This window comes from Sinocyclocheilus rhinocerous, unplaced genomic scaffold (assembly GCF_001515625.1).
Source record: "Sinocyclocheilus rhinocerous isolate Xijiao unplaced genomic scaffold, SAMN03320098_v1.1 scaffold1386, whole genome shotgun sequence".
In the NCBI taxonomy this organism is placed as follows: Eukaryota; Metazoa; Chordata; class Actinopteri; order Cypriniformes; family Cyprinidae; genus Sinocyclocheilus; species Sinocyclocheilus rhinocerous.
Genome location: NW_015660628.1, coordinates 325,956 through 349,338, shown reverse-complemented (window position 1 = coordinate 349,338; position 23,383 = coordinate 325,956). Strand labels below are relative to the sequence as shown.

Genomic DNA, 23,383 nt, shown 5'->3' with positions numbered 1-23,383 from the left:
TGTACACTGAAAAACGTGAAAAAAAAAAACTGTGCCATTTATGTAAAGTGCATTTTTATTCTGGTCTAATCGAAAATCATGGTTTCCGGTTCTGGTTTGTCTAAAAGCAAATAATAATAATAATAAAAAAACAATAATAAAATAAATAATAAAATGAAAAACAATTTTGCTTAAATAGTCTTGAATAGTATTTTTAATTGATACGAATGTACATTTTTAGTCTTTGGTAAAATAAATATTTTTAATTAATATTGAATCAAAATTTAAGGTTTTAACAAACCACAAATATATGGTTTAAGAAAAACAATACATTTGGCTGTAACAAATTTCATTTTTTTTTTTTTTTTTCAATACAATGGACTTTCAGTGGAGGGACATAAATCACTCAGGCTTCATTAAAAACACAGTATCTTCATTCGTGTTTGAAAGTATTTTAAGTTTGGAGTGACATGAGGGAGAATAAATGATGACAGAATGTCCATTTTTGGTTTACACTTCCCCTTTAAAATATGTAGATCTGATTACATTCTGATTTGTTGGAATAGAAAAGATGGAATAGTTTAGAGGCACTTTGGTTGATCGGTTTTCCCTTTAAAGTCTGACAAGTCTCCTTCAGTAATTCCTGAAGCTGGGAGTTTTCCTGTTCTTCAGTAATTCCAATTTAGCATACGGTGCTGGTAGAAGAATCTGGCTCTCTAGAACTGCGGCGTTACACTACCGTATTCCTGTGCCGGTAAGGTGGAGGTGGCAGAACCGTTCCTGGTCTCTTGTTAAACTCAGAAAGATACTCAGGGTTGTCAGCCACGGCGATGCGACTTCGGATGCTGTGCCTGTATAGATGTTTGCTTTTGCACACTTGAGTTGGATCTTGAGGGTTTGGTTGGGTCACCTTGGGCGGTAGACTATGCTGCCAGTAGTCAGGATTATCAAAATTCTTCTTCGACTTCCTGTCGACCATTACAGTCCCAGAATGACCCGTTTGAAGCATGTTACCTGGATAGACAAGGTGGCCGGGAAGGCCGGATATACTTTTACCAGTGACTGCAGATTTCGCCACTTGAGCCAGATGAGTTGAAGAGCCCGACTGACTCGCCAGACAAGGTTGGATCTGTTGGCTGACGAGGGAGATTTGGGTTAATAAGGAGGGATTGCCAGACATGCTGGAGGAATTGGATTCGGCACCGTGTGGCGACTGGGAATGCTGGCCATTTTGGCTCATCGATCTTGTCTGGGGGGGCTGAACAGGCGGAACGGCGAAATGAACATGTGTTCCCTGGCCATGGTGGTGGGCTTTCCCAGTTTGTGTCGAGAGGATAACGTGGCTACTTGCGGTGTTGGCTGTTGTTGTCATCTGTAGCGGGATGGAAGCTCCATTTTTCCTCATAATCTCCTGGTTCGTCCCACTAGTGTTGTTGTATGTGTTGAGGTAAAGGGGTTCATTGATGTACTCATCCTCACCCTTGGGTTTCCTATCAGGGGTGCTGTGGTAACCCGGATTGTCCAGTGCAGTAATATTTCCATTTTTCCGCTGGTTTACAAAAGGATTCTCCTCGACAGGACTAAGATGGTCTGTAGACACAAAAGAAAATGAAAATAGAATGACAAAAGCTCCATACTGTATATAGAATAATTGCCATTCACCACTAATCTATCTATCTATCTATCTATCTATTTATCTATCTATCTATCTTTAGTTTCATTTTAATTGTGTTATATGCTTGTTATTTTTTAATTATTATTATTATTTCTTTTTTTTTCCTTTTTTTTTTTTTTACAATTTTTATTCTTTTTTTCCGTTTTAGTTTTTTGTCATTTTAGTAACATATTTACTTCAGATAGATGCCAAGCCAGCATTTCTAATTTTCGTTTTTACAATAATTCTATTTTATTTCATTTAATGACATTTTTAACTCAACTTAACAATAGAGTTAGCAATAACAATACTGGTATTAGTCCGATACTAGGTAAGATGAATTTTTACCTTAATCAAGAAGCCATGTAAACAAATGAACTAGATTAAGACAATTTTCCAGCTTTCATAAATCTAAATAAGATATATGCTTGTATTAACCTCTTAACACCCGAGAAAATATTTTTAGGAATAAAATAGTTTTTTTCATGTCTTTACATTGTTTATAGCATTAAAAAAAATATAAAAAAAAAAGGTAAAAAATGATATTTCGTTCATAAGTTATGCTATGTCCTCGGTAGAGGACATCGGGACTCAATTTAAAAAAAAAAATTAAAAGACATGAATTAACATATAGGCAAAAACAATAGATTTTTTAAATCACCAATACATTTTTAGTTTTCAGGATTTTTTCTTTTACCAAACTTTGTATAAAGATGATTCTCAACTATGTTATAACAGAATGATTCAATATACTATTTTTCTTTCTGCAAAATGTGTGTAAAATGGCCATAAACAGGTTTTCTCATTTTTAGTTTTCAGGATTTTTTTTACCAAACTTTGTATAAAGATGATTCTCAACTATGTTATAACAGAATGATTTGATATACCATTTTTCTTTCTGCAAAATGTGTGTAAAATGGCCATAAACGGGTTTTCTCATTATATACAATGTAAACTAAATCTAATTTGCATATTAATGTGTTTTTGGGGCAACATGTAATGAAAAAAGAAGTGTAATAATGGGAGTAATATTTGACAAGATTTTCATAATATATAATATTTCATAGAATATTGAAACATAATTTATTTCCCTATTCCTTTGTTATGTCTCCCAAAATGCTAATAAACATGCTTTTAGTCCCAGTGTCCTCATATGAGGACATGAAATCAACATCCTGTTTCGTAACAGAAAGTCATATTTTGATTTGAAACCCCATAACATTTTCCTGAGATGTTGATTTATGACAGACAGTTTAAAAATTAGATAGATTTAAATGATAATTACAAAATATTATCATATTTCCATAAGAGTGTCACTAAATACATATCAGACATATTTGAACAGGACATCCAGACTTAAAACTGTGGCATGTATAGTCTCAGAGAAATACACCAAAATATAATGTCCTCATATGAGGTCACAGGGTCTCAGGAGGTTAATCAGAATTTTGGATCATGTAAACACACTATTCTGCATAAATCACCTCATAAATCGAGCACTCGTGAATTAGTGAATATACAAAGAAATATCATTCTGAGTGAATGATGCAGACAGAACTACTGAAGAAACATTGTTTTTTTTGTTTGTTTGTTATTTTTTTTTTGGAGAGAAAAGGAGACTGAAGACATTTTACAAACATTAAAAGGAACACGGTGGCCTACATTTGTACAAATCTCATGACCTACATTTTACAATTCATCGAATTATTGTGCGTTATTGTTCAGGAAATGAATGAGAATTAATGAGCTGATTAAATTACTGTTCGCATAATAAATATGCAGCATAATAAATAAGCAATGTCTCTAGTATTTCCAGAAGAGAACATCAGTGTTAGTTTTTCCGAATATGCTGATTACATGTGCACAGAAATATTCATTCATCTGTGGAGCATGTGAACATCTTCAGAATAAAGGCTTAAAAAGAACATGAACCTTAATTGGAAATTATTTAAATATGGTCACCAATAGTAGCAATTTTCAGTATAGCTGTTTTTAAAATAAAGTAGCTTTACCAGTTAAGAAGTTTGTTTACTCAAATAGCGGAGCAGCACGACAGCAAGCTACATTGATGTTTTTGCACATGAATCATTTTAAATCTGCAGTCTAGGGCAATAATGTTTTTTTTTTGTACAGAATCTCCTAGTTAGGATTAGTGAATTTGTTAGTAAATGTCATGTCATGTGACGACGAATACTGGAATAAAGACTGTTAAAAATTCAGCTTTACCATCACATGAATAAATTACATTATGAAATATATGTTATTTTAAATTGTAAAAATATTTTACAATATTACTGTTTTGACTGTATTTTTTATCAAATGCAGCATTGGTGAGCATAAAACATTTTATTGACCCCAAACTTTTGAATGGCAACATAGTGTCCCTTAAATAGCTAAAGTTAGTTACTTTGTGTTAGTAACATATAGCCTTCTGGCTGTAGTTTAACTACTGATACCAGCATAAAAACTGTGAGTAGCCTACTTGCAGTTAACCACCCACAATTCATTGGCACTCTTTAGTTTGAGGCCTCTTGAGGTGAAGGATGAGACCATTAACTGCTGCCAAAATTTGTAATGGAGGAACTCAGAATCTATTGATTTATCATCCTACTCAACCCACCACACTGGATTAATGTTTTACCCCAGACACTCTTTTGTTTTAAACTATCTGAGGTTGAAATGGAACGACCACGATATTATCGACCAGAGAATGCGCAATAAAAGACTTTCAGAGGTGATTTACACCAAACTAATTCATGTATACCCAGAAGCGACATGCACATGCCCCCTCATATTTTTTGCGCCAAGTGGATTTTGAATGCAACTCTTCAAAAAGGACATTGAATATTTCAAATAGCTCTCTTTTTTATTTTACCTGAGGCTGATTTGTTCATGGGGCTCATGTAACCATCTTCACCAGTGGTCTTCTGATTCCTTTCTCCGAAAAAGACAGTTGGGTCTGCGCTGTAGCGCTGGCTGTCGCAATCGTCTCCAGTGAACATGGGCTGTTTTTTCAAGCTCCCATTACAGTGTTGTTCCTCAAGGGCATCGAGACCCGCACCTTGTGTGCTTATAGGAATGAAGACGCCACTCGCTGTGCCAGAAGTATCATGGAAACAAGCTCCCATCCCGTCTTCTGGGCTAAAAACTCTTTCACGACACTTCAGTTGTGTCTATATGGGGGAACAAAAATAAAGTTTAGATGGATCATCCACCTTCCTCAATGACTCAGCAATCATTTAGGTGTCTAAATCTTTAGTTTTATAATGATAGTGCTCAATTACAAATAAAAGCGTGGTTGAAAATTGTAGGGGGTGTCACTGCTAGAAAAGAAAATGTTGTACTAAAACTAAGAGAAGATAGGATAGGATATCTGAGCGCATGTGGAAAGATGTGTTTTTGTCTCTCTCATGTTGTCCAAATGCACGTGGTGGTGATCCAGGAAAAAAAAAAAAAAAGACTATGGGAACTTTTAAAAAAAATCAATGGGATGATGGCAAGTTTCACAACAGGTGAAACTAAAGGTTCCAGGGACAAACAGAATTGCAAAAATAGTGATTATTTCCAAAATAAGGAGTCAAGTTTTGGCAAGTTAGCATTAGAGTAAATAAGTGAAATGAAAGCCACAACTGTTTTCCCTTAATGATTCTGTAATCATTTTTCTTCAAGGAATAGTTTAGCCAAAATTGTCTGAAAGTTTACTCACCCTCAGGTCATCCAAGATGTAGATGAGTTTGTTTCTTCATCGGAACAGATTTAGAGAAATTGTGCATTGCATCACTTACTCACCAATGGATCAATGCAGTGAATGGGTGCCATCAGAATGAGAGTCCATACAGATGATATAAACATCACAATAATAATCTACAATTAATCCACACCACTCCAGCAATTAACATCTTGTGAAGTGAAAAGCTGTGTATTTGGTAGAAGACTTTTTAACTGTAAACTGTTGCTTCTGGCCAAAATATGAGTACATAATGCATACTAACGCTTCCTCCAGTGAAAAACGTCAATCCTTTGTTGTCCTCTCCACCAACATATTTGTATAAAAGTGTTTTGGAATGTTTTCACCAATAAACTGCTTAATAAACTGCTTGATCTGTGCACGTTTCACATATAATTCAGACAAGTGGATTATTGTGATGTTTTTATCAGCTGTTTGGACTCTCGTTCTGACGGCACCCATTCAATGCAGAGGATCCATTGGTGAGCAAGTGATGTGATGCTAAATTTCTCTAACTCAGTTTCAATGAAGAAACAAACTCTTCTTTATCTTGGATGGCCTGAGGCTGAGTACATTTTCAGCACATTTTTATTTTCATTGCATTCTTTGTCTGCCCAATTGTGTTCCCATAAGCAAAGATGACTGACTAAACAACTTCCATTGACATGAATGGCAATGCTTCTGGATAGTTAAGTATAGATCGTTTTGCTTCAAAACAGGTTTTCCAAACACTACCACCCCTTCAGTCTTCCCCATCTGCCTTTAATTGGACAAACTAGTTCATTCCTTATTAAACTGCTGTTAAACAGATAGTCCTGACCGTAAACTCGCAGTCTTTGTATCGAGTTCCAGTCCTTGATTCTGATTGGTCAACAGATGTGTTTCAATTACGATAAAGCACAGCTAGGACCGCTTCACCCAACGGTTCTGTGTATCACATTCTTAGCAACCCTAAGCAACATAAACAATCAATATAGCGTCAAAACTATTCTATGTATTAAGTATTTCAGCAAAATAATACTGTTTTTCTGTTACAAGTATGGTATTGTATGTCCATTAATTTACACCATAATGATGTTTGCAAACTCACACTGTGCCGCAAATTGGTCTGTTTTAAACTAAAAGACAGAAAGCAGATATTTTATCATGCTGAGAGATAAGCAGATGTATGTGTGTGAGAAAATATAATATATGGAGTAAAAAATGACACCGCAGATGAGAACTGCACCTATTCTCTGTCTTTATTTGAACTCCATAGGATAAGGCATGTTACACCGGAACATTCTCTTGCCATTTACTGTTGTTGTCAGGAATTTTTGTTAAAGTATTAAATCAATAGCCTACATAGATTTTTGGTAATATTTGCTTCACGTTGTGCTTAACAATGCCCTTCAGCCATGACTTATTCACTATACAGCATGGCCTCTCGTACCTTATTGCTTATGTATTTTATACTGATTTCTGAAGGATCATGTGACACTGAAGACTGGAGTAATGGTTGCTGAATATTCAGCATGGCATCACAGGAATAAATGACATTCTAAAATATATTCAAACAGAAAACGTATTTGAACTTATTTTAAATTGTAAAAAAATATTTCACAATATTACATTTTTTATTGTATTTTTGATTAAATAAATGCAGCCTTGGTGAACATAAGATACTTTTTTCAAAAACATTTAAAATCATAATTATAGACATGTAGTGTACAATAAAAAGATTTAAGTAAAAAACTTTAAGTTCAGAAGCCTCACCTTAAAATTTTTATTTTTATTCAAAATGACTTGCACTGCATTCAAGGTATACATTTTATCACTTCATGAAGAGAACTGTAAAGAAAGCAAAAAGCTATTCTTACCCTACTGGTATCCATTGGTGGTCTTGATGTGTAAGAAGAGGTAGCTATATTGAAGGTCTGAGGAACCAAGTACTCCTCAGCATCCATCAGGTCATCCAGCTCCTCCTCATCTAGAAGACTCTGGAAGAACTTACTGTGGTTGGGGCTGGGCAGATTCATGCGATCGTCCCCCTGAGAGCAGAAATGACACCATCACTCTCTGCGATCACCTTGAGTTAAATGGGTGGTGTAGGACAAAAGTATTGATTTTCAAGGTGACATGCAATACAAAAATAGTCGTATTCTCACCTGTATGACGAGGTATCTCTGAGGGTCTCGTGCCATGCGGCTGAACTCTGCAGCGAGTTCTTTAAACCGAGGCCGACTATCAGCATCAATCATCCAGCCTGGAGGTGAAGACAGTAAGAAATGACAAGTAGTAACTGCATTTGTCATATACACAGTTTTTATGGACAGTGCAATGCAGTTGCACAAATTCAGTTTTATTTATTTTATTTTTTTTACAAAGAGACAGACAGACAGACAGACAGAAAGAAAGAAAGATATATTGATAGATAAACAAACAGCCAGACCAAGAGTTTTAAAGAGATTTATTTTTTCTTATAAAAGAAAGAAAGATTCAAATGTAGATGATAGATAGATAGATAGATAGATAGATAGATAGATAGAGAGTTTTATTTTTTCACATCTGCGTTAGAATTTGCCCCAAACTTCTTAAAGTTCTAATATGTGTCTGACAGGAAGTAACATGCCCTCACCTTGCAGCAGCCTGCTCCTTATTTCCTCCCAATTAATCTCCTTTCAGTTCTCACACTCAAACACATTATCCAAATGAGCAGCAATTACTCACGCAATCACACCACGTTTCATCTCCATCAATATTTTGCATTTCATTGTCCGTGGGGTTACAGATGTCACAGCGAGTAGAATCACAAACAACAGCTTACAGTCAAAATGTAATTAGAATTAATGGGTTCAATCCGCGTCTCATTCCATCTCTTTGTGTTTATTTGATTGAACCAGCTGAGAAACCCCAGCGCTCACACAGCTGCTTATTTCCACAGTCCACAAGACTGGCTGGCCAAACATGGCGAGCGGCTGGGCTACAAACCACATGACTGCATGTATCTTGCTAAATAAAATATCACTGTGTTAGTAGAAAAACTATAGCATGGAAAAATCATGGTAATTCTGTTTTGTGGGCAATAACGTTATTGTCATACGTTAGAATTCAAGTACCTTACAGTATCATTCAGATACTACACATGACAAGTGTACTATTTGAATACAAGACGTATGTGAGCTAGTGCCTTTCTGAAGCATTTGAGCTACTGATCACATTCAGGGTTCTGCATAACACTCACATTTGACCATCACCATGTAGACATCTATGGTGCAGATGGGCGGCTGGGGCAAACGCTCGCCCTTCTCCAAGATGTCTGGAATCTCACGTGTGGGAATCCCATCGTAGGGCTTTCCTCCAAACGTCATCAGCTCCCAGATAGTCACCCCTGAATGACAATATATAAAGTCAACACATCATGTTCTGTATATATACTGTATATATAACACTGTAAGCTGTGCCACATGCACCAAAGGCATTGTACTTTTATATTATTACATTACAAATATTATTTTTATTTTGTAATTGTATCTTATTTTATTGTGCTTTTATTGTATGTTTTATCTATCAATTATCAATACTATACTATCAAAATAGTTTTATTAATATACCAAATATATAAAAATATATAATATATAACAATTCATTTCATTTAAAGATATTGCATTATATCAAATATTACACAATGTACAGCAAATCTGCAATTTTAAAACCGCAAGTCTGTAAAAGGATTCATAATTTTAAGTGTATTTATATTATATGTACTATATATTATATGTACTATTCATATATTATATCATATTCAGCAATAGAGTGTTAAAGTGTGGGGTCGGTTTTGAAAAAAAAGTATTTTATGCTCACCAAAGCTTGCATTTATTTGATCAAAAATACAGTAAAACAGTGATATTGTGAAATAAGTTAACATTTAAAATAACTGATTTCTATTTTAACCTACTTTTAAAGTGTAATTTATTCCTGTGATTCAAAGCTGAATTTTCAGCATCATTACTCCAGTCTTCAGTGTCACATGATCCTTCAGAAATCATTCTAATATGCTGATTTGCTGCTCAAGAAACATTTCTTATTATTATCAATGCTGAAAACAGTTTTTGTGGAAACCGCAGTACATTAATTTCTGCAAACAGAAAGATTATACATGTCTTTATTGTCACTTTTGATCAATTAATGCATATTTGCTGAATAAAAGTATTAAGCTCTTTCAAACAAACAAACTAAACTAAAAAACTAGGACACTCTAAAAGTTTTTTTCTCACCATAACTCCATATATCACTCTGATGTGTAAACTTTCTGTAATGAATGCACTCTAGGGCCATCCACTTGATGGGCATCTGCATAAGAGAGAATTCTCATCAGGATGTGATAATATATATAGTAATGCAATCATGCATTTAAAAAAAAACAGCAGTATGATTAGAAATTTAAATTACAATCAAGCAACTACCATTCTCATAGATTAACATTGATTAATGGTTTGGCATCCAACCCAACATATGAATTACAAAATCACTTAAAAATGAGTTCAATTATTTCAAACCAGTGTGTCTCAGGTTTTAAACACTTACCTTCCCTCCATCTGAATTATACTCCTTTTCATCAGCATCCAGCAGTCGAGCAAGTCCAAAATCAGTGATCTTGATGTGGTTTGGAGATTTTACCAGGACGTTACGGGCCGCGAGGTCCCTGTGCACCAGCCGCCTTTCCTCCAGGTACATCATACCCTGCCAAAGAGGAGATCTGAGTGCTTCGATCCAAAAACACTATGATTATCATAAATACAACTATGAATCATTACATTCAGAAAAGTAGAAGTCTGTTAAGAATATTCATCCCACTAAAATTGAAAACTAAATTAGCTGCATTTTAAGTAAACTCTAAACTAAAGTTACTTTCATTGACAAGTTTAAGTTAATACATTGCACAAGTTAGGAACTCAAAAGAAAATTAGCTGGATTGATTGTGAAAAGTCAAACAGATGAAAAACAAGATGTTATAACAATAATGAAGAATGTTTTATAGTGTTTCTGTAGTTATTGCTCATAAATCATCCCACCAAAAAAAAAAATGTTTTCTCTAGGATTCAATGTCTGGTCATTTTTATTTTTATTTTTTCTGGTAAAACGACATTTTTCAGATCTTTACAAACATCCTTCCTTGTCTGTAACCAAATTGTGACAGTGATGTTTCAGAAAGATTGCACTTAAAACCACAGATTTATTTTTACCAGAACCAGAAACATTAACACTTTTAAAGAAACAAACAACTTTGTGCAGTTATGAGAACAAATTGACATGTTTGAGAAACTCTGAAGACAGTGATTGTCCCTGCAAGTTGTGTTTCTTTTGCTTCTCATCTTTACTGTGAAAAAGATCGAATGGCACAGTGATATAAAATTGCTTTCATTTCAGTCAGTAATATTTCACAAAAAAAAAAATGCAAAAATACACCCCAAGGGACAACAAAAACATTTCAAGGGTGCACTTGTATTGAAAAAAAAAAAAGAAAAAGAGAATTATGATGGTAGAACTGGTCTGAACATTTCCAATGTTTTTATTATGAATACAACATTCAATATAAGACATCAGTGTCCATCGGGCTGTGTTCAAAGCAGTAAATGTGACCCTGGTGCACAAAACCAGTCTTAAATAGCATGGGTATATTTGTAGCAATAGCCAACAATACATTGTATGGGTCAAAATTATCGATTTTTCTTGTATGCCAAGTAAAGATCATGATCAATGAAGATATTTAGTAAATTTCCTACTGTAAATATATCAAAACTTCATTTTTGATTAGTAATATGCATTGCTAAGGACTTCATTTTAACTTTAAGTGATTTTCTCAGTATTTTGATATTTTTTGCACCCTCAGATTCCAGATATTCAAATAGTTGTATATCGGCCAAATATTGTCCTATCCTAACAAACCATACGTCAATGGAAAGCTTATTTATTCAGCTTTCAGATGATGTATACATCTCAATTTCGAAAAATTGACACTTAAGTCTTAAGGTTTTGTGGTCCAGGGTCACAAATGTCTGAAAAATTAGAAACATTTCTCTGTAATACATTGTTCCATTTGCCACACTGTCCACCATTTCATAGGCAATATGTCTTTTTCTTGCCTAAGTGCTGCTCAAAATTAGTTAGACAGCAGCAACAGAAAAGAAGGCAGACAAAATCTGAGTCAAGCACATATTGTACTAAAATGCATTTTGTCCTGAAACTTTTCAACATTACAGACAGATGTGAGAATTAAACAAAGGAGCAGACACCTGACAATGAGAGAGTGAATCATGGACCGATCAGTCACCAGCCACACACACACACACACACACACACACACACACCAAGGTCACAGTGTGAAACGTAGTGCAAAACTCTTCCCAAGTGACGCTTTTTAATTACTGTATTAATAACAAAGTGTACTGTACTGTATTAGACACTTTTTATTACTATCTGTATACAACCTAACAAGTCAACATAAAATATGAGGATATCTTGATACATATCTTGATACATTTTCAAACTTGTTTACAAAGAAATATGCGTTAAGTGAACATATTGTGAAATATTATTACGGTTTAAAACAGCTGTTTTCTGTTTTAATGTATTTTAACAACTATGCAACTGAAAAAAAATGTAGTAGGTTTACTTAGTAGATTAAGCTACGTTTTATTATGAAAGATCTCTAGATTTATTGATTCATTCATTATGAATATGGTTCTTTTGGTCACTCTTTTAAAGATAGAACAATATTTACTGTAAATGGAGAACTTGGCTTTAGATGTCCCTATCCCCATTTCTTACAGTTTATTCTCTAATTTGGCATGAATAATATGCACATTCTCCAGTCACTTAACAGCAATAAAACATAACCAGTCCATATCATAACTGTCAACAGCAGTGCAAGCCCAACATCTCTCATAGGATAAATTACACAGCACTATTCTAAATGAGCAGCATCTTTCCATAGTCTTACAAACCATCCGTTTATTTTTTATTAACCATTAAACATAAATGCATTCCCTCAGGCTTGTTCTGCTCTTCCCCTTCGCCATGACCATTGCTTTAGTACTGAAGGATCAAGTGTTTAATGTCTTACACGCTCCATGGATTTCTAATTATTTTAAACAGATACAGGACAGAATGAATACTACTTGACTCAGGTATGCTGAGGTTTGTAGTAATCAACATTTCCATTGATTGACTGTCCAGTCCCAGAAGTAATCTGTTTTAAATACACTTTCATTTCACTGCACTGTAATTGCATTGGCGTAGCTCCATGCTGGCTCTCCTAAAGTAGCCAAATAAATACATGCAATAAAAATTCTGTTTACTTGTACTATTTTAGCTGATTGGTCTGAAACATTTATTACTGACATTTGTTAATACATAGTGATGGCTATACAGTTATGTTGGCTAAACATCTTGATGATGGATTTGTTTCTTACAAACACATAGGTTGTCACTTTACAAGGTGGTAACTGATGGACTGGAGTAATGTTGGGGATTGTTGTTATGTTTTTATCAGCTGTTTGGACTCTCATTCTGACGGCACCCATTCACTGCAGAGGTAATGAAAAAGTTCTCTAATTTTGCATTTGAGACCAGAAACATGTATTAATACTGTAAATAAAGTAATGTTGAACTGACAGGAGTGAAGGTTGATAAGTAAACACAATCAGATAAGAGTACAAATGCAATAAGTCATTTGCTGTTGTATATTATTATTTGATATTATATTAATTACTGCTGTGGTTGTTGCCAAGGTGTCAAGGTTTAGATGGTTATTTGAATGGGAATGCTAATGAAGAGATTTATCCAGTTACAATATGCTTCCTTGGATGTTGCAGTGCATTTTTAGAAGCATCCATTGCTTTTAGGAGGCTCGAGCTTTCTGTATATTCAGAGCTTTAACTTCACTTGAAAAAAAAAAAGAGAGAGACCGCATAGATAAAACAGGCAGCAAAGAGCAGTCCTTTGTGTCCACTGTTTGAGAGCACCCAGATGAAAGTACGCGTAACCTAATCAAAACGCTGCCTGCATTTAGCATAACAAGCCATCTGCATGCCGATCCAGGGAGCGAGACTTAATGCCGGAGTGAGGTGCATTCAGGAGCATTCATAGAGCATCTCCTCATCTCACTCTTTTATGCACCAGCTTTTATGTGTGCATTAATAAAGGTTAAAGTTTCTGTGGAACGGGAGGGAAGAGGGTCCCTCAGTGCCCTATTACAACATATTCTCACCTCTGAATAGACAAATAACAAAAATTAGACTCACTTGATTATTTGGAACTAATTAGAGAGTGAAAAGAAAAAAAAACAAGGCGCTATGGTGAAAGCATGCTTAATTCTGCGGACAGTAATGCTGACAAGGGTGGAATGAGAAAGTGGGCTGGAACGAGAGAGAAGCCATACTCAGCATCACAATGGGAACAGAAAGTGACAGAGATGACTGGTATAAAACATACCGCAAGGACACATAGAAAGCTATGATATATACCCCAAAATGATGGGTAATATGAACTGTCACTGCATAAACTGGTTAAAAAGTTTTATTTTCTAACTATATTACTATTCTACAAGAACACATACAGAAGACATACAGTATACAAAATGAACTGATCAAAAGGAATTGCCATCCACCATTTTTTTTAATGAAAAACCTCAAATTCAAAAAGTCTTAATTCAAAAAGACCTTTCCTGTAGTTATGACATTCTGTTGCATTTGTGTGTGCTCATCTCTGACATGTCTTGAAGGCAGCATCTCTCTATTTGGAGAAAATAATGAAACTACAAAATGAAAGAAAATATTAAAACTGCTACGATATTGCTCCAATACTGCTCAAATTAATTAGATGTTTATTTTATGAACTGAAATATTTACCGACTTAGAACTCTTACAATGTCAAAGTGAGTCAGTCATTTATTCAATTATTATTTCTTTATCCTTTAATTTTTACTCTTAAAGGGATAGTTCACCCAAAAATGAAAAATTACCCCATGATTTACTCACCCTCAAGCCATCTTACATAGGTATAAATTACTTTCTTCTTTCAGATAAATACAATCGGAGTTATATTTAAAAATGTCCTGGCTCTTCCTAGCTTTATAATGGCAGTGAATGGGTGTTCAGAGTTTGAAACCCAAAAACGTGCACCCATCCACCATAATAAGTACTCCACACGGCTCTGGGGGGCTAATAAAGGCCTTCCGAAGCGAAGCGATACGTTTGTGTAAGTGTGTTGTACACGCATTCATGAGAGAGTGGCGCTCCAGTAGATGACACAGGACATAGGCGTAGCGTAAGCTCCGGTGAGAATATGCTAGTTTTATGAGAACCACGTTTTTTTTTACAGCAAAGGAAAATCTGTCTCCTCTTGGCTTATATCGAAATCCTCCAACATTTTTCTTTACAAATCCTCGTTTTGTACTTCTAATTCGTGACCGGTGTTTTGTTTTTCTCTCCTCTGCGCTTTCACGTTCATTACTTCTCACCGGAGCTTATGCTACACCTAAATCCTACGTCATCCGCTGAAACGCCACTCTCTCGTGAATGCGCGTATGACAGTTAGCGGAAGCTAGAGATTACAGTTTATAAAGTTTTAAATATGGATATTTTTCTTAAACACACACATTGCTTCACTTCAGAAGCCATGTGGAGTACTTTTTATGATGGATGGATGCACTTTTTTGGGCTTCAAAATTTCAACCACCATTCACTGCCAATATAAAGCTTGGAAGAGCCAGGACATTTTTTTTATATAACTCTGATTGTATTCGTCTGAAAGAAGAAAGTTATACACCTAGGATGGCTTGAGGGTGAGTAAATCATGGGGTAATCTTCATTTTTGGGTGAACTATCCCTTAAAAGCCTAGCTTATTTCTGTGCTAATGCTACACGCTTTAAACTAATAAATAACTGCAAATAATCTTTCTGATCATATAAATCAATGCAAATCTATTTACAATTCTCACAGAGAAAATGTAATGGCAATGCACTCATATTAGCTATATCAGCTATATTAGACAAAGTATTTTTGGCATCAAACTACATCAGACCAAAACTTGCCAAATATGCAAAAAATACAGATGACATGCCTTTAAAGCTGCAGTCACATTAACCACATTAACCATCTGGTCCTGCAGATTCACCACACTGGCCAACTGAAAGCAGTGGCTTGGTTTGAAAGTATCTTCTGTGTGAGCTGTGCTTCATACTATACATTGCTACACTATTGACAATATAAAATACACAATAAACAAAAACATGTTGTAGAAACACAAGTTATATGTTACCATATGGTAGATACAGTGGTCAGCTACAGGAAATAAACACATTTGAAATCACTGAAATCATTCTGTGTGCATGATTGAGCACTTGATTTGTTCGAGTTAACCATTTGCATTCACGCACAAAAAAACATGTTTGCAAATCTCAAAAGCAAAAAGACGGCACTAAGAGCCAGTGTATCCCCTAAACATGCATGCATAATACAGAAACTGCACTAACAGACTCTACATACAGTACTGAAACTGTGCAATGGTAATATATGTATGAAAATCTCCTGATGCATAACACTGTTTTCCAGAGACATTGTGAGTTTTGTCTCTACTCTAAACCTTTGGACTGACAAGAGCACAGCAGTGAGACTGTCCATCATCTGGACAGGAACACACTGTTTCAGAGGCACAATAGGGCACTAATCTAACAGTACAATAGGTTTTGAGAAAAATAGACTCACTGGCTATGATGCAGCTTACTTCACATGATCTGAATGTGACAAAACAAAGAAAAAAAACCTGTTACACAAACAATTTCTAAGGGAAAGGACAGAAAACATTAATGTAGTTCTCCAATGTAAAATACAAAACTGAATGAGTGAAAATAATGTGACAGAGCATAGAAAGAGAGACTAATTTAAGTCAGTATCCATTTAAACAAGGTTTTCAGGATTATGTCTGGCCAGATTTTGACCAAAGAGAAAGGATTGCCCAGATCTGAAGAGCAGAGGTGAGCTCCTCTATTCCCAGAGCGTCCCACTGCCCCCTCTCATGGCATCTGCTGAAATGTCACCACTCAGGTAATAAAACAATAAATCTTTTTGATATTTAGGAGAGTAAATATCACGAAGTAACCCTGATTTTTTGAGAAGGAAGAAACAAATAAAAAAGGAAAGAGAAAATGTGGCTATTAATATTGCAATACCAAAACTTCAGCTCAGGGTTATTAGAGTTAACTCAATCTAAAACCATGGAGAAAAAAAAAAGTTGAAAGTTGAAACTTATTTTATTTTACCTAGTTAACAAGGCATTATTTCTCATATTTACTACAACTGAAACTGAAAAAAAAAAAAAAAAAGACAAAAAAAAAAAAAATGAATGAAAAATATATCCTCTCAGTGATGCCAAAACATTACCAATTCAGCTTTACAGCCATCAAAAGCTAAACAATCAGTAAATTAAGTGCAAACCAAGTAATCAAGAAAATCTGTATGTATCATAGTAAGCTCACTTTCACTATGAAAAGGTTACTACTTACATCAAAAATTAAGTACAATGTACTTATTGTGTTCATATTGTATTGCAAAACACTTTTGCTGCTATTAAGGTGGGATATGGGTAAGGTTAGAGACAGGTTTGTTGGTATGGGTAGGTTTAAGGGTGGGTTAAGGTATAAGGGATGGGTCAACTGTGTAATTATAAATGTAATTACAGAAATTAATTACAGATGTAATTACATGCAGGTATTTTTAAAATATAAGTACAATGTAAAAACATGAATGTACACAATAAGTGCATTGTACCAAATTATTAATTTAAATGTAAGTACATAGTTGTTAAGGCCACTTAATATAAAGTGGGTCCATATCGTTTAAATAAATTATTCATTTAAATTCTAAATAAATAAATAAATCTTATTGACATTTGATAAAATATGCAGTTTTGCAGTCATTGAACAAAAACACATGACTGTGCAATCCAGAGAGAACACAACTGTTGATATTGACTGACAAGTCATCATATATTTATCTAATCCAGAGAGAACACAACTGTTGATATTGACTGACAAGTCATCATATATTTATCTAATAAGTAATGTTTTAAATTGGTTTGTATAGTTGCATTCTCTGAGTTCATTACCAAAAGGTACACAAAAGGAGGTTAGAAATTATTACCGTTTGGTTTTGAGAAATGTTAGAGAGAGTAATTGTGGGCTGTAATGAAAGGTTCGAGAACCTCTCTCACATTTCTTGGAGTCCCAAGAGAAGGAGAGGCTAAGATTAAATGCCCTGAAAAGATGAAGGTGCAAATTAAACCAGAATGCCATTAATTTCCATGTTTCGTTTCTGGTAATGGCTACAATTTCAGTGACACTCTGGCTGACATGGCCTTGGCTTTTCGTTCCCATTACAAACTGCAATTATCTACAAATTAAGCCCAGTGTCACTAGTGGTGTCAACAGTTTACAACCCCAAACTCTACAGATGAAATCCTACAGTGTAACAGACAGACACACATTTACACACTCATTAACGTATGTGGGGAGTCCTTCTAAGAGGCTCATGAGAAATTCCGTTTAGCAGTTCCTCTAATCTATTAGAAACCATATTACCTGTATTATATTTCAGCTGAGCAGAATCCATAGGTATATTTGCTCCTGTGTCCCTCTAACCAACCTAATGTCATTAGTATTAGTAGGTATTTATATATAAAGAGATACCTTTCTTTAAGTTTAGATCTATGTCACAGTTCCAACATTGCAACGAGGAAATTGCAATAAATAAATGCGCAAGTAAGTTTAAAGAAATAAATAAAATGTTGACAGTTTTCTAACTTGTTTGTCCAAAAATCAATATTACTAAATGAATTATGAGTCTAAAGCTCAAAAAGAGCTCATAGTGACTGTTAAAATGACTCTTCCACTTTCTGAGTCTGATTTCTCAGTGCTTTTCATCATTTAGTGGATACATAATCAATTGTTCCTCCTAGATGCTAAAAGATTAAATGGACAACAAATGGACTGTGTCTTACAATTGTAGAGGAGATCTAAAATTCTTATACCTTTATCAGATTTGCCAAGATAACTCTGCAATTAAAAGTCAGAGATTTCAGTTTGAACTCAAACAATTCTTATCAAATTATTCACAAAACGATCTTAACTGAAGTTGATACTTTGAAATTAAACATAGATTAATGCAGAAATGTAAAGCAAACATATGTAAAAACCATTTGAAACATGAACATACTGGAACACAATTGATCATCTTATTATTTGGAAAGACCCAGAAAAGTCCCTTTTGTGATTAAATATGGAAAGTATATGTCGATAGCACATCTAGCAGAGTTTTTATATAGGAATCAGTCTGGAAAGCCATAAGTAGTTACTGCTCTGCACTATATAAAAAAAAAAAAATCAACAACAGTAGGTTTACCTGTATGCAAATATGTCATAGAAACCAAGACAAGCTTCTCATTTGGATTCTCAACAGAAAAGCATTAGATGAATGAAAGATGGAATGAATAAGAGGTTTCTAGGACCTGAAGCTCTTTAATGAGGCCAAAGGAGATACGCCTGCAGCAAGAGAAAGCCAACTGTGTAGGGAAATTACACTGCGGTATTCACAATATACACCGGTTTTTCAATCCTGCATCTCAGGAGAACACACAGAGTATGCAAAAGAGGGAATCTTGGAAGAAGATCCCTTCGGCACAATGGGAAATTTCTGAGGAGTTCCTAACTGGTGAAACACGTTTCACAGTGGCAGGTTTACAAAGACAGCACTGTGCAATGCCAAACAAAATGACAGAAAATGCCTTATTGTGCATAAGAAAAATGATGTTTTTGGAAAATTATGAATAGCTCCGTAATACTGTGGGTGGAAAATATAAATTATAACATTTGCATTATTGCAACTCCCTCTTGCACGATAAAAGAAGAACTGTAGGCACAGTACTGAGCTGCTGATGGTGATCAAAGCATGCTGGAAGAGAAGCTTGTGTGTTGGAGGTCTGCCCATTGTCATAACTGTAGTGCACAGGGGGTTAACGCCACTTCTGATTGGTCATCTGAAATGTCTCATCAGCTAGTTTGTTACACTTGCTATTGCTTGGAAGATTGAACCTGCCAATGTGATGTGGATTCACACCGGTTAACATTTCAGTTAAGAACTGAGGCACGTAAACTGCTTTAAATACATCATCTCATAATGAGTGTAATCTCATCCTCATGCCGAGGTCATTATTTCACTGTGTGCAGGAGCAGTTTGGCAGCTCAATGAGAATTTGGCCGGCAACAGCAATTTAACTTTTCACAGCGTGACCGGGAAAACCTCTAGCAGCGGGTCTGAGTCACCAGCAGAATTCCAGGGCAGGAATAGGCAAGGTTGTAGAGCGGTTTGCTCAACCTACAACCTGATTAATAGGTGCCATTAAGATAAAGCCCAAAGCTCTGAGTTACAACAAACCAGCACCCATCTCTTGAACTCAGCCAATCTATTTACAGCAGACAGATTAAATGACCGGCTCTACGGCAGTGGAACAGAGGTAACTTAAACAGGAATGCTGTGAAATACAACACAGAGAATCCCCAATGACTTTTACATGACTTCTCCAGCTATACATTATTTAAAAATAAATAAATAAAATTGTATTTAAGGACTAATGTTGCAGAACGTGCTATTCTTCAGTGCTATATTAAGAACCGAATATTGCAGTCCATTATGTCCATATATTGAAATATTTTTATAATTTCATCACCTTAATTATAAGGCAGTGTTGCTTCAGTATTTGTAAAAAGAAAGAACAGAAAATAAATTCAGCTATAAAGTGTCCAATAGCTCAGTTAAAAAGTCACAGATGGTCAGTTTTTCAATTCCAAGCTGAAATGAAGACTGATGGAAGCCTTTAAAATACACGTTGCCTTCATTTACCCAGCATGCCCTTTAATATAATATTACGCAGCAGACCAACAAAATAATTTGTAAACTAAGTTATTTGTTAATTTATCATCAACATGATCTTAGTGAATAAAGGAAAATACAAGCAGAAGTGTGTGTGTTTGTGTGTTTATGTTAAAGGTCCCATATTGTACACCTTTCTGGAGTTTTATTTGAGGTTTTGATGTCCTTAAGAATATATATTGCGGTATAAGTACCAAAAACCATCTCAATATATTTTTACAGCTCCTTTCTCAGGAGCTCTGCTGAGAACAGGTCGATTTTGGCCTGTCTAATTAATATTCATGAGCCTCTCTTCTGATTGGCCTGTTGTTTTCTGAGTGACGCATGGCCAGGCCAAGCACAGGTAACTAGGGTCAGCCGACGTCACAGCGCTAGCTGGAGGCAGCAAAACAAAGGGGAAACTGAAGGCGGCCCATTCAAACCAGCACAGGTTCGGCTACATAACGAGCTTAAAATATCATCTTGTTGTGATGTTGGGTGCCAGAATCGACGTAATACAGCCTCAAATTAGAAATGTGATCGCATATCTGCTGCCACTGCCAGACAAAAAACCGACGACAGCTGTGGTTAAACGTGATAAAACGAGCAGACTGGACAGAAACGATCGTCAAAAATGCTCATGTTTGCAGTGCACACTTCTTGTCAGAAAAGGTTCAATAAAGTATTGTCTTTTGCGTTCAAAGGCAGATATTACCTTGAAAATACTGTGGTGCTATTAAAACAACACTTTGTTTTAGCGATCTGAAATGACAGCATTGACATTGGCATGATCTTTGCCATAGGAGATCTTATTCAAATGTCATTTTATTAAGATTTTTGAGTTTAATTCCAAAAATTTAATAGCAATGTGGCACAAGAACCAATGATGTCTGAAGTCAATAACTCTTTTAAGATTTGAGCTTTACAGTGAAGGGGGAGATTTTCGGTGAATAACAACTTAAATTTTGGCCTTTTCCTCACAAAAATCTATTGTATGATTTCAGAAGTCTGAATATACTGCATGAGTCATATAAGTAATAGAAATTCCACAGGTAGGTGTGCATTAAATTATTTTAATGCATGGAGTTGAGGCAAAGAACCGCCGACGCAAAGTTAAAACTGTCACTGATGTTTGCACTGCAATATTTGTCCATAAAGATAAAAATTATGATTATTTTCATCAGTTCTGCCTACTTTAAATCTGTCACAGAGATAAATGGAGAAATGGTTTCAGAATCAAGAATCAGAGTCAAGTAAAAAGTCAAAATTCTGCAGTATTTACAGAGATGCTGTCTGACTGGTTGCACAAACATGTGAAATACTTCTTACCTTTCCGATCTGCACGCACCAGTTGAGAAGCAGCTGGGAGCCGATGTTCTCCTGGTGTTCATGTACGTAGTCCAGCAGGCAGCCGTGGGGCATGAGCTGAGTTACCAGCTGAATAGTGGGACTCAAGCAGACCCCCAAAAGACGCACTAGATGAGGATGCTCCATGCTGGCCATGATCAGTGCCTCCTAGAAGACAAAAACAGAAAAGAAAAAAAAATAGGGTGTTGAAGTCACACGATGAAAATATTTTTCTGGAGATGTTTTCCCATCAACAACCAAAATGTCTCTTAAAGAATGTTAGAATCATACTTCACAACACACACAAATAATTTTTTAAATATTAAATATGAAAACATGTAAACGTGCTATACTGACTTCTTTAATGGTTTGTTCACGTCTTTTGCAGCATCTCACGTATGCATGTGCATTTTTTAATATGCTGTTTTAATTAAATGTTTTAACTTTTAAAACATGCATATAAAGACACATCTTCTACGTATCCAACTTTGCGTAAAAAAAAAAAAAACTTGAAATGCTTGGATAATGTGAAATTTATGTAAACAGATGTTTTGTCACTTCTGTTTACAATCCCCTAGATCCCAAGACAGAACAGACTAATACATCAAAATAAAATGCTTGCTGTATGTAAACACAGACATTCTTGAATGCATTATGTGTTTTGTGAACCTGTCTATGTAATGCAGCTTTGCAAGAAGGCTGTTATTTAAGGACGGGATTGTTCAAACTTGACTGGAGCCGACAGCAAATCTTCAGTTCATAGTGCTGTATCTCATTTCACATGTGAAGAGGTAGTTTAAATAGAAGTCTTCATGTACAAATAGCAAATAAACAGCTCATTTCATTCAAAGGGTTAGAGAGAAGGTCAAGAACATCTCGTGACGCCTAAAAACTTGACTTATCATTATAAGAAACCTCAGGAAAAATAATGATATGACCCCTTTACATTTTTTTTAGCTTCATTTGAAGCAAATAACAGCACTATAAACATAAATCATACACAAAGCATAACAAGTCTCTCTGCAAATACTACTGTACTCTTGCCTCCTACAGCGAAGATAACCTCCATTAGTGAGCCTGACCTCGCCAGCCACTGCTGGCCTGTCTCACTCAATTAGCCGTATGTTTCAAAAGGAAAAAGGGTCTTCAAAAAAGCACATATAGTATATAAATATTTATGTGTTACAACGAAGACAAGGATGAATACGGATCTTTCATGAGTAGGTCTGCATCATCTTGCCTGCTTATGTATGTGCACAGATAACAGAACACACAAACACACACACACACACACACACAAGGAACACACAAAGGAATTCCCTGGCAATCGCAGTCAGCCGCAGCACATTTTGATGGCTTTTTAAAGGAGCCTGACCTCTCCCCGAATCTCGGGAGAGCAAAAAAGAGACAGAAAAGAGAGTGACAACAAGAAAAAAGGAGATGTGATATAGTATGACTTCTTGCTGTTATTGGACTCTTCTCTCCACAGATCATGCCTTCCTGTTATAGCATTTCTTTACTTCATTTACCTTGACAATAAATTACATTTGAGCTCATTTTATGTCTGTAATTGGGCTGTAATTACTTAATTAAATTATTATTGCCATAACTTTTATAACGATAATATTAATTGACACTTCTATATTTATTAACATTTATTTATTATTACTAATGCTTTTAGAAAGGTTGCATTGTTCAAAACTTTGGCCTCTGAAATATTATGTATATAT

At 35.2% G+C, this 23,383-nt stretch overlaps 1 protein-coding gene across 1 annotated transcript in view; it reads right to left on the bottom strand.

The window, feature by feature from the left end:
* Positions 1 to 338: 338 nt before the first annotated feature.
* Positions 339 to 23,383, bottom strand: part of LOC107725343 (receptor tyrosine-protein kinase erbB-4-like) — a 170,597-nt gene continuing 147,552 nt past the window's right edge. The window contains exons 20-27 of the mRNA XM_016534581.1: positions 21,636 to 21,821; positions 9,927 to 10,082; positions 9,617 to 9,692; positions 8,584 to 8,730; positions 7,508 to 7,605; positions 7,220 to 7,390; positions 4,509 to 4,806; positions 339 to 1,569 (exon numbers count right to left, since the gene is read on the bottom strand). Coding sequence (XP_016390067.1) covers positions 710 to 1,569; positions 4,509 to 4,806; positions 7,220 to 7,390; positions 7,508 to 7,605; positions 8,584 to 8,730; positions 9,617 to 9,692; positions 9,927 to 10,082; positions 21,636 to 21,821 — 1,992 coding nt within the window. The 3' untranslated portion in view covers positions 339 to 709. The remainder of the gene's footprint in view (positions 1,570 to 4,508; positions 4,807 to 7,219; positions 7,391 to 7,507; positions 7,606 to 8,583; positions 8,731 to 9,616; positions 9,693 to 9,926; positions 10,083 to 21,635; positions 21,822 to 23,383) is intronic.